This window comes from Balaenoptera borealis (genome assembly GCF_965194805.1).
Source record: "Balaenoptera borealis genome assembly, chromosome: 7".
Taxonomy (NCBI): domain Eukaryota; kingdom Metazoa; phylum Chordata; class Mammalia; order Artiodactyla; family Balaenopteridae; genus Balaenoptera; species Balaenoptera borealis.
In genome coordinates, this window is record NC_138864.1 from 53,686,183 (window position 1) to 53,699,477 (window position 13,295).

A 13,295-nucleotide genomic window follows, 5' to 3' on the forward strand; every position below is an offset into this window, starting at 1 on the left:
ACCCGTGTCCCCTGCATTGGCAGGCGGATTCTTAACCACTGCGCCACCAGGGAAGTCCCAGCCTTTTCCTTTATGGCTAACACTTCTTTTGTGTTTTCTTTAAACAATCTTGCCCTACTCAAAAGTCCAAAGATACTCACCCATATTTTCTCCCTAAAAGTTTTAAACTTTTGCTATTGACAAATTTTAAGTCCTTAATCCATAAAGAGAAGTATTTTAATAGTACGTGAATTAGTGATCTAATTTCATCTTTTTCCATGTTAAAATAGATAACTACTTTATCCAGCTCCAAGTATTAAATAATCCCTCCTTTCTCCTTTCAACTGACATACTACTTGGTCATAACTAGGTTCCATTCCTGTGTGGAACTGTTTCTAGTCTCTCTATTCTATTGGTCAACTTATCTATCCTTAAACTGTACCACACTGTATTATTATTGTGTCCTAATACGTCCTCATATTTGGTAGGGCCAGTCTACCCTCCCTGTTCTTCTTCAGACGTGTCATGATTATTCTTGGCCCTATGGTCCTTCATGTAAGTTTAAAAATCATCTTACCATTTTCCTTGAAAAACCTCTTTGGGATTTTGATTTGAACTGAATTGAATCTACAGATAAAACTGGAGAGAATCATTATTATTGATTTAATATCTTTCTTCTTTTTAAGATAGGCTTTGTAGGGCTAAAAATTCCCTTCCAAGCACTGTTTACATTGCACCTCACAAATCTGGATATACTGTGTTGTCATTTTCATTCTGTTCAAAATATTTTCTAACTCTCTGGTGTTTCTTATACCATACTTATTGGGTTTTGGTATCAAGGCTATGCTAATCTCATAAAATTAGGTGGAGAATCAATTACTGAGCCTGCGCGTCCGGAGCCTGTGCTCCGCAACAAGAGAGGCCGTGATAGTGAGAGGCCCACGCACCGCGATGAAGAGTGGCCCCCACTTGCCACAACTAGAAGAAAGCCCTCGCACAAAAACGAAGACCCAACACAGCCAAAAATAAATAAATAAATAAATTTTTAAAAAAAGAAAAAAAATTAGGTGGAGAATATTTTCTTTTAGAAGAGTCTGTAAGGTTGGGATTATTTGATCCTTAAATATTTGATAGAATATAACTGTGAATTATAATTGTATCTGTGAATTTCATTTTGTGTTTTCAAAATATGCATAATTTTATTATTTGTTAAACAGATACTCAGAAAAATTCATGCATTTTTTTGGTGATGAAAATGCTATGATTATTTTGTATATAAACAATCACCAACCTTACCACAAAAATGTAATAACATCTACTAAACCAAAGAAGAAGAGAAATCCTCATTGAGTTTTATAATTTTTGTGTGACATTATCAAGCATACCAACCTACACATAATGAGAGTCCCAGAAGGAGAGGATAGAAAGGGACAGAAAGAATACAAGCCAAAAACTTCCCAACTTTGATTAATAGGGGAGGGGGGGGAGGAGAAAAAGGAACTATACATCCAAGAGGCTCAACAAATTCCTGGTAGGATAAACTGAAAGAAAGCCACACTGAGAACATTATAATCAAACTGCCAAAAGCCAAAAAAATGAGAATTCTGAAAGCAGCGAGAGGAGCAATTCATTATATTAAAAGGATCTTCAATGATTAAAAAGCTGATTTCATATCTAAAACCATGGAGACCAGAAGGCAGTGGAATAACATTTTCAAGCAGTGAACAAAAAAGACTGTTAACGGAGAATTCTACATCTAGCAAAATTATCCTCCAAAATTGAGAAAAAAATTAAGATATTCCCAGATAAACAAAATCAGATAGAAGTTGTCACTAGTGATCTTGTCCTACAAGAAATACTAGGAGGAATCCAGTCAGGCTAAAATGAAATGAAACACACCACTAGATAGTAACTGGAATTCATATGATGAAACAAAGAGCACTGGCAAAGGTAACAACATAGATGAATACAAAAGAAAACTGGATAAAGCAATAAAATAAATCTTTGTTGATACGCATTCAATATATAAAGATGTAATTCGTATGACAACAATAGCACAAAGGAAGGGAGAAGAGAATGGAGCCATATACTGTTGAAGTTAAAATGATACTAATCTGAACCAGACTGTTATAAATTAAAATACTAATTATAATTCCCTAGGCAACCACTAAGAAAATACCTCAAAAAAATATAATAGAAGAGACAAGGAAACTAAAATGGTATATGAGAAAGTATCTATTTAAAACAAGTGAAGGCAGCAATGAAGGAAGAATGTGACTAAACAAATGTATAGAAACAAATAGAAAAATGGCAGACATAAATTCTTTTAAACGTAAAATGGATTAAACAATCCAAAAAAGGGCAAAGATGGGCAGAATTTTTTTAAAAAATCAAACTATACCCTATCTATAAGAGACCTATTTTATATTCAAACACAAAAATAGATTGAAAGTAAAAGAATAGCACATAAGTAAAGGCAACTACATACATAAACATAAGAGTCTGCATTAATGGATTTTTGGTTAGTAATTCCTTTTTCCCTTCTAATGACTTAAAATACAATTATATACAACAATAATTAAAAATCTATGTTAATCACTGCCATTTATAACATTACGTTATTTGTAACATACAATGTCATTAACATTGCATATTTGTTAATATATGTTATATGTTTACTATATATATCAACATAACATATACAAATATATTTGTTACATGTTTATAATATACACATTTAAATGCACATTACATATGTGCTTATATTATACATATTGCATACGTTATATACGTTATACATACAACAGTAACAATATGTCATTTATAACAATAACAACATAAAGGGGTTGGGGGAATGGAGTTATACAGGAGTGAAGTTTTTGTATACTATTAAAACCAAGTTGGTATTAATCTGAAATCACTGTTATAAATGTGAATTGTAATCCTCAAGACAACCACTAAAAACATAACTAAAATATATACAGAAAAAATGAGAATGCAATCAAAACAGTACACTAGAACATCTAACACAAAAGAAGGCAGTGACGGAACTGAGTAACAAAAATATATGACATACACAAAACAAAGAGCAAAATGGCAATGCAAGTCTTCTATTTGAATAATTTCATTAAAGATAAATGGATTAAACTCTCTAAGAGACAGAGGCTGGAAGATTAAATATAAAAAGGGATCTAACTATATGCTGTCTATAAGAAACTCATTTTAGTACCAAATACACAAATAGGTTGAAAATAAAACTGTAAAAAGAGATGCTATGAAAATAGTAACCAAAAGAGAGCTAGAGTGACAATACTAATATCAGACAAAATAAATTTTAAGACAAAAATTGTTAAAGTAAACAAAGAAGAATGTTATACGATGATATAAGGGTCAATCTATCAAGATAAAAAAAATTATAAACATATATACACCTAACAACAGAGTCCCAAATTATAGGAAGCAAAAACTGACAGAAGATAGCCCAACAACAGTTGGAAGCTTCAATATATTTCATTTTCAATAATGAACAGAACTAGACAAAAGATAAACAAGGAACTAGAAAACTTAAACAATACTATAAACCAACTAGACCTAACAACGCACAGAATACTCCACCAAACAAGAGCAAAATACACATTCTTCTCAGGTGAACATGGATTATTCTCCATGAGAGATCATATGTTAGGGCACAAAAAAAGTTTCAATAAGTTTAAAAAAACTAAAATAAGACAAAGCATCTTCTCTGACCACAGTAGAATAAGAAATCAGTAACAAAAGGAAATTTGGAAAATTAAAAAATGTTGAATGAAACAATACACTCTTAAATAACCAATAGGTCAAAGAATCCATTACAAGGTAAGTTAGAAAATACCTTGAAATGAATGAAAATGAAAACACAACATATCAAAACTTAAGGAATGCAACAAAAGCAGTGCTAAGAGGGAAATTTATAGTTTTAAAAGCCTACATTAAAAAATAAGAAAGATCTCTCCAATCAATGACCTAAAATTCTCCCTTATGGAACCCAAAAAAAGAAGAGTTACCTAAACCCAAAGCAAGAAGAGGAAAGAAATATTATAGATTAGAATGTAAATAAACAAAATAGAAGAAAAACCATCGAGAATCAATGAAACCAAAAGTTGCTTCTTTAAAAAGATCACCAAAGTTAACAAACATTTAGTTAAACTGACCAAGAAAAATGAGAAGACTCAAATCAGTAAAATCAGGCATGAAAGTAGAGATATTACCATCAGCTTTACAGAAAAAAAAATTATTATAGGAGAATATTACAAACAAGTATCTGTCAACAAATCATTTAACCTAGATGAAATAAACAAATTCCTAAAAACATACAAAGTACCAAAAGTGACTCAAGAAGAAAGGGAATACTTTCTAACTCATTCTATAAAACAAATATTACTCCGATTGGGCTTCCCTGGTGGCACAGAGGTTGAGAGTCTGCCTGCCAATGCAGGGGACACGGGTTCGAGCCCTGGTCTGGGAGGATCCCACATGCCACGGAGCGACTAGGCCCGTGAACCACAGCTACTGAGCCTGCGCGTCTGGAGCCTGTGCTCCGCAACAAGAGAGGCTGCGACAGTGAGAGGCCCGAGCACCGCGATGAGGAGTGGCCCCCGCTCGCCGGAACTAGAGAAAGCCTTCCACAGAAACAAAGACCCAACACAGCCAAAAATAAATAAATAAGTAAATAAATTTATTAAAAAAAAAAAAATCTTCCACCATCTTGGACCTAGTTGGTTTTAACCAGTTTATGTCGTATCCTCAACGGCTCTGTCATTCTTTAAGAGTTGTGCCCTGCCTGCTTCCCTCCTGTTTCATATGTACATATAAGATACATTAGTCTGTAGTTGTCAAGTGATGTCTTTTTATGGTCACGGAGCGACTAGCCACAATTACTGAGCCTGCGCGTCTGGAGCCTGTGTTCCACAACAAGAGAGGCCGCGATGATGAGAGGCCCACGCACTGCGATGAAGAGTGGTCCCCACTTGCCGCAACTAGAGAGAGCCCTCACACAGAAACGAAGACCCAACACAGCCATAAATTAAAATAAATAAATAAATAAATAAATAAAATTTTAAAAAAAATATTACTCTCATACCAAAGCCATAAAAAGACATCACTTGAAAACTACAGACTAACGTATCTTATATGTACATATGAAACAGGAGGGAAGCGGGCAGGGCACAACTCTTAAAGAATGACAGAGCCATTGAGGATGCGACATAAACTGGTTAAAACCAACTAGGTCCAAGATGGTGGAAGATTCCACTTCCAATAGACCTTGAGCCTCATCATACGCTCATTGTAATACATTAGCATGCTAAATGACACACCCACGGGTGTCATGACAGTTCGGAGGCTGACCATAAGAGGATAAAAAGTGGGCGGCAGCCCAATTCCCAGAAATCCCCGCCCCTTCCCCGATATAGTTGGAATAATCCTATGAAATTACCTAGCCCATAAAAACTAACCTCCCCATACTTTGGGTCACTCTCACCTTTTGAGACAGACCTCATTCTGTCTATGGAATGTGTATCTCTCTAAATAAATCCACTTCTTATCTATAAGTTTGTCTCTCACTGAAGTCTTTCTGCAATGAGACAAAGAACCTGAGCTTCATTAAGTCCTGAGACCAGGTGTGCGATCTCAATTAGAAGACAGTGGGTTCGAGTCCCAATCTGAGTTTTGGCTGAGTAGAAGTCTCAGCCTGTGGGTTCAAGTTCCAATCTGAGTTTTGGCTGGGTTCGAATCCCATCTGAGTTGTGCAGTTTCATATAGATGCAAAAGTTCTCCACAAAATACTAGTAAGCCAAATCCAGCCTTATATTAAAACAATTTACACCATGATCAAGTTGGATTTAACCCCAAACATGCAAAGGTGGTTCAACTTATGAAAATCAATCAATGGAATTCACCATACTAATTAGATAAACAGAACCATATCATGAACTGTTAATACAGTAAAAATTGAAAAAAAAAATCCAACATCTTTTCATGATACAAACACTCAACAATGTAGGAAAAGAAGGGAATTTCATCAACATGATAAAGGGCACCTATGAAAACCCACATATAACATCATACTTAATGGAGAAAGACTGAAAGCTTTCCCCCTAACATCAGGAAAAAGACAAAGACATCTGCTTTCTTGCTAATCATGGAAGTTCTAGCTACAGCAATTAAGCAATAAGAACAAACAAAAGCATCCAGATTTGAAAGAAAGAAGTAAAACTATCTCTATTCACAGATGACAAGATTTTATATCTTGAAAATTCCTAAGAATCCACCAAAAAAACCTATCAGAGCTAATAAATAAATTCAGCAAACAAAATCAGCATATAATAATCAATTGTAATTCTATATAGCAATTAACAATCTGAAAATTAAACTAAGAAAACAATTCCAGTTAGAAAAGCACCTGAGCATAACTTTATAGTTATGCCTTCTGGCCTCCTGTATCTGAGGTTCCTTGGATTCAAACAACTGCAGACCATGTAGTACTGCAGTACATATTTAATGAAAAAAAAAATCCACATATAAATGGACCTGCACAGTTCAAACGTGTGTACAGTGAAAATTACGGAACACTGCTGAAATAAACTAAAGCGGACCTAAGTAAGTGGGAAAACATCTTGTGTTCATGGATAGTAACCCATAATACTGTTAAGATGGCAATACTATACAAATTCAATGCAATCACTCTCAAAATTCCAACTGCTCTTTTGTAGAAATGAATAAGCTGAACCTAAAATTCATATGAAATTTCAAGAGACCCTTTCAATAACCAAAACAATCCTGAAAAAGGAGCACAAATTTAGAGGACTCAGACTTCCCAATTTCAAAACTTACTAAAAGGCTACAGTAATCAAAGCAGTGTGGAACTAGCTTAAGGATAAACATATAGATCACGGAATAGAACTGATAGTCCCAAAACAACCTCATACATCTATGGTCAACTGATTTTCAACAGTCTTTTCAAGAAATGGTGCTGGGACAAATGGATATCCACATGCAAAAGAATGAAGTTGGACCCTTAGCTCACACAATATACACAAATTAACTTAAAATGGGTCAAAGACCTAAGCTAAAACTACAAAACTCTTAGAAGATAAGATGAAGTAAAGCCAAATGACCTTGGATTTGGCAATAGGTTCCTAAATATGACACTAAAAGTACAAGAAACAAAAGAAAAACATAAAATTGAATTTTATCAAAATTAAAACTTTTTTGTATCACAGGACACTGCCAAAAAAGTGAAGACAAGCCACAGGATTGGAGAAAATTTTTGCACATCTCTCTGATAAGAGTCTACTATACAAAATCTTTAAGAACACTTACAACTCCACAACAAAAAGCCAAGAGCCCAATTAAAAAATGGGCATGGGGCTTCCCTGGTGGCGGTGGTTGACAATCTGCCTGCCAATGCAGGGGACACGGGTTCGAGCCCTGGTCTGGGAGGATCCCACATGCCGTGGAGCGACTAGGCCCGTGTGCCACAACTGCTGAGCCTGCGCGTCTGGAGCCTGTGCTCCGCAACGAGAGAGGCCTCCATAGTGAGAGGCCCGCGCACCGCGATGAAGAGTGGCCCCCACTTGCCGCAACTGGAGAGAGCCCTCGCACAGAGACAAAGACCCAACACAGCCATAAATAAATTAATTAATTAATTTAAAAAAAAAAATAGTAAGGTTATGATGCTGGTATATAGTATTAAAAAAAAAAATGGGCAAAGGACCTGAAAAGACACTTATTCAAAGAAGATATACTAATGGCCAAGTAACACATGAAAAGATGCTCAACATCACTGATCATTAGAGAAATGCAAATCAAAACCACGATGAGATACCACTTCACAGCCAGTAGGAAAGCTATAATTTAAAAAAGAAAAAAGGAAATATAACAAGTGTAGATGAGGATGTGGAGAAATAGGCAACCTTTTACACTGCTGGTGGTAATGTACAATGATGCAGCCACTGTGGAAAAGCTTGGCAGTTCCTGAAAATGTTAAACTTTAATTATCATATGACCCAGAAATTCCTAGGTATATACACAAGAGAACTGAAAAACAGAGTCTAACAAAAACTTGTACACAAATGTTCACAGTGTTATTCATAACAGCCAAAAGTAGAAATAACCCAAATGTTCAACTGACGAATGGATAAATAAAATGTAGTATAACCCTACCAGGGAATTTAATTTTATTCAGCCATAAAAAAAAGACTGAAGTATTGATACATGCTACAATGTGGATGAACCTTGAAAACATTATGCTAAATGAAAGAAGCCAGGCATAAAAAACACTTATTTTATTATGCCATTTATATCAATACGAAATGTCCATAATTGGCAAATCCATAGAAACAGAAAGCAGATTAGTAGTTGCCACAAGTTGGGGGGAGGGGGGAATAAGGAATGACTGCCTAATGAGTACCGGGTTTCTTTTTGAGGTATTGAAAATGTCTGGAATTATATGGTGGTGATCATTGCACAACACTGTGAATACACTGAAAGTCACTGAACTATACACTTCAAGATAGTTTAAATGAATTTTATGTTAGGGAATTTCATCTCAATTTTTAAAAAAACTACATGAGATAACCAGTTCACACCCAGTGAGTGACAAGGATGTTTAACAACTGGGACTCTCCTACATTGCTGCAAGGAACAGTTACTAAAAACGTCTGTACTTTCTCATCATGTTAAATATTCAGTAAACATATGATCTATCAATTCCAAGAAAAATAAAAGCCTATGTCCACAAAAAGACCTATATACAAATGTTCGTAGCAGCATTATTCATAATGGCCCCAAATTAGAAATAACCCAAATATCCATCAAGAGGGGATGGATAAACTGTGGTATATTCACAGAATGGAATACTACTCAACAATAAAAAGGAATGGACTACTGATACATGTAGCAACATGGATGAATCATGAAAATATGTTATGCAAAATAATGAAGATGCAAAGCATATAAATTATATGATTCCATTTATAGGAAGTTGAAATACAGGAAAAATTATTTATGATATTAGAAATCAGAAGAGTGGTTACCACTGGTGGGAGAAGGGAGATTGGAACAAGGAGTGAAATAACTTTCTGTGGTGACAGAAATGTTCTTTATTTTGATGGGGGGTGGTAATTACATGGATATACATATTTGTTAGAACTCATCAATCTGTATGCTTAAAATGGGTGCACTTTATTTTATGTGGATTATAAAACATATTAGAAAATTTTAAGACTTACATGATGAGACTTCAATGGGAGTCTTAAAGTAAACAAGTCTCACTGGGCCTAGCCCATTGTAGGTGCTCAATCAATATAAAAGGAAAGAAAAAAGTGGGCTAGGAAGGTAGATTGTTTTATAACCATGGCTGGGAGTTCCCTCGTGGTGCAGTGGTTAAGAATCCGCCTGCCAATGCAGGGGAAACGGATTTGATCCCTGGTCCGAGAAGATCCCACATGCCGCGGAACAACTAAGCCCGTGCACCACAACTACTGAGCCTGCACTCTAGAGCCCACAAGCCACAACTGCTGAGCCCACGTGCTGCAACTACTGAAGCCCACGCGCCTAGAGCCCGTGCTCTGCAACGAGAAGCCACCGCAAGGAGAAGCCCGTGCACTGAAGAGTAGCCCCCGCTCGCCGCAACTAGAGAAAGCCCACACACAGCAATGAAGACCCAGAAAAGCCATAAAAAAAAAATTGCCAAATATGTATTGTGTAATATCCTAAAGGAATTTACAATCTAGTTCAGGATGTAATACAACCTCTGAACCAACTCATTATCCTTAACAGCTCCGACAGGTACCACAGCAGCCTCTGAATTATACTGTCTCAACGTGATTCACTCTCAAATTTTGAATTTTCCTGTCTTGCTTATTCTCCATTTTTGACCCTTCACTTAGGTTATGTTCAGGGACTTGATATGCTGAATTTTCCTTGGCTTCCCAGCCCAGCCTCACCTGAGACACGGACTTCAGCGCCACAGCCACTAACCAACTCTATCCCTTCATACGCTTAGCTTGCAAAACTAAGAACTAAATCTCAGAAAAACCTTAGGCCCTCCAATTCACCAGGGTAATGAGACTCTAAAATACGAAAATTAATTAATAACAATAGCAACAGAACACATTTCAGGAGATAATATATCAATAGCTGGCAAATAAATCAAACTGGACTATTACTGAAGGCCCCAAATGAGCAGGAGATAAAGGCTGAGTCTAAGTCAGGCTTGCTATGAAAAGGAAAGAGGAACAACTGTGAGCCAGGTGGAGAGGCTTAAGGAAAAGAAATAAGAAAGGAAAAAGGTACTGCAGAAGAATGAATAAATCCATTTGTCTAGATTCTAGAATAAGAATTATATTTGTATATTCATGAGGTAGTCTGAAAAAGCAAATTAAGGCCTCATTTGATAATTACAAAAAGTTGTGGGGTAGACAGAGCACATATTATTTGCATTTACAGATGAGGAAATTGTAGTATGGCAAGGTTAGTATTTGCCCAAGGTCATGAAACTACCTAGGAATAGAGCCAGTACAGAATGAAATTCATTTTCTCTTTATTCACAGTCAAACGTTCGTTTACTTAGACCATGATTCTACTCAATGTTTTCCAACTTTGCTTAATAGAATTCTTTAACCAACTTTTCACAAGTAACGCTGCCCCCATTTATTTCTTCTTGCATGTATACCTTTCACCTGAAGCACATCTCAAGACATACTTTAAATAAATCTTATTCTTTGACCAACAGCCCTGATTATTTGCATGATAGTAAGGAGGTTTCTATGTTTACAGGCCATAGATATATGACCACACCCTTCTTCTGGTGGCTACTACAAGATTTGAGTTCCAATAATAATTTTTTTAAATTGTCCTTGGGTTACAGATCGGAAAATTTCTAACACTGTCCAGCAAAACAAACTTTCTGCTTATTCACAGCTTGACATTATTTCCTGCAGTGCAGTCAAGGGTGTGTCTAAAAGCCTAGGGTGCCACCATGTTACTGTCCTTCCTCATTATAGTAAATAAGAAAGGTACCTCATCTTTCACTGGAACATAAAATGGGCTTCCTGTTTTTACTTTCTTCAACAGAAACCTATCTTTCCCATATCCCCTAAACCTTCCAAAGACCCTATCTTCCCTTCCTATCATGATAATTTCCTACACTGACAAATTTTTTCCAAGAGTATAGTCAACCCATCTCCACTTCAAGCCCATCATTTTTATCTAGTACTCACCTTAGCCATCGCCTGAAATTCTAAGGAACCAATGACATCTTAAACACCAGAATCGAAGGCCTAGTTGTCAAGTCTTAGCCTTTTGGAAGGTTTGAAGATGGAGAGAGGCTGATATAGAGTTCACCAGGATGACAGCACTTACTCAGCTCTTACTCTGCGCCAGGCACCGTACTAATTAAGCTTCCAAGAATGTTCCAATTAATTCTCACAACATCTGAGAAGTGTTTATTACCTCCATTTTCAGATACTAAAATTTAGGACCAAAATTACCCAAAACCATACAGTTAGTGAAGCCTGCACGATCCCAAAGTTTGTAATTCTGGGACATTTGAAGATTAGTTCCCAGTTCTCTTCCTAACTCTGTGGCCTTTTCTCCGTCTCCTTCACCAGTTCATCATCCTCCGCTCATCACTAGTTCTCTTATTTCACATGCTCTCCTGGGCAATTTCCATTTCCTCCCGTGGCTTTAGCTACCTTCTGTACTAGTGTTTCTCAATCTTTTAAAACTTTTTATAAACATAAAAATCATGTGCTCTTTTGGTAGCTTACATTTTAAAAACAGATTGTTTTTCCCAAATAGAAATTCTAGTGTTGTTCAAACTACACCTCCTCCTGCCTTTTAAGATCTGATAACCTCTTAGGCATCACCCCATGACTGAGAATCAGCAATTGGTCTGTATGACATCTCTCAAATCAGTCTTCCCTCTCCTGACCATCCCCACTCTCTCCCAGACATCTCTCCTGAATTACAAATATTACGAGGTGTCTAATAAAAAGAGATCCATTATCGTCTCCCCAGGCCCTTCAAACTAAGACCATCCACAGCAAAACTCATTTCCCTTAGCAAACATGAACCACCTCTTTGCGTTCTCCATTTTGGCTAAAGGAATTACAATCTACCCTTTTCTATACTTTTAAGGTACCTATTTGTGAAACGGCAACATTGGCACTAACTTCCCTTAGCTACTAAGTTAAAAATCAACCATCAAACAACGAGACATTATCGTGGCCAGGAGGGAAGGAATGTGAAGTATGGTACAAGATCTAACGCTTTTACTCCTTACGAAGTTTACAAGAAGAGACACACCAAAATCCATTTTTTGTGTGTGAAGCGTTTTCCCACTTACCGAACAAAATTAATTTACTTTTCAAAACATTTAAATGTAATCCTTACTACAAATCCCATTTTAGAGATGAAAAAAACTGAGATTCAAAGGGATTAGGTAATTTAACCCAAGTTTTAGAAGCTGGTCGGTGCAAGGTCCAGACCCGAAACCCTAGACTTGAGATTTCAAATTCCCTTTCCTGTTATTGTTGAAATAAACTTCTACACAATAAAATGAAATCAGGGGTGTGCACAACAGAGGTCAACAGAGCAGCGCACGCAAGTACCAGAAAGCACAAGGCACCCTAGACACGCTCTAGGCCGGGGGCCTCCTGGCCCAAGCCTCGCTCCGACGCCGCCCGGCCCCTCTCTCCCCGCTAAGACCTTCTGCGGCCTGCCTCCAGCCGGCCGGGTGACCACGGGAAAACGGCGCTCTGAGAATCGGGGCGCGCTGGGTAGAGGCTGCCGCCGCCAACCCGCCCCACCCCAATCTGCGTCCCGGCTCGGCCGCAGCCGCCGCGCCTCCAGCCGCCGGGACAGCCGAGCCGGGGAGAGCAAGCGTACCTGGTGGAGGAAGCGGCTGGAGGGCAGGCAGTCCCGGCAACCTTAGAAGGCGGGAATGACCTCGGAGGCGAGTTGGTCTGGCTGACGGCGCTAACTGCATTCATTCCGTTTAGCCACCTCGGAGCCACATGGCGGATCTGAGAGCGAGAAGGCGTCACAGTGAGTAGGGCGCAGGGGCGGAGACGCGACCCGTGGGGGCGGGGCGCAGGCGCGAGGAGGCGGGGTGTGAGGGGCCAGATGCGCAGCGCGAGGAGGCGGGCACCAAGGGGCTGGGCACGCGACGCGAGCACGTGGGGCAGAGCGTGAGGCGGGGCGCGCGGCGTGAGAGGGGGCGGGGCGCGCGGCGTGAGAGGGGGCGGGGCGCGCGTATCGGCGCCGCGGCCGCG

At 38.1% G+C, this 13,295-nt stretch overlaps 1 protein-coding gene across 3 annotated transcripts in view; it reads right to left on the reverse strand.

The window, feature by feature from the left end:
- SLC25A40 (solute carrier family 25 member 40) overlaps positions 1 to 13,086 on the reverse strand; it is a 51,996-nt gene extending 38,910 nt beyond the window's left edge. Inside the window, exon 1 of one of the 3 annotated variants that reach the window (XM_082398522.1) lies at positions 12,910 to 13,086. In XM_082398522.1, coding sequence (XP_082254648.1) covers positions 12,910 to 13,009 — 100 coding nt within the window. In that variant the 5' untranslated portion in view covers positions 13,010 to 13,086. The remainder of the gene's footprint in view (positions 1 to 12,909) is intronic. The other 2 variants (XM_082398524.1, XM_082398523.1) reach the window with 2 other exon arrangements.
- Positions 13,087 to 13,295: the final 209 nt, after the last annotated feature.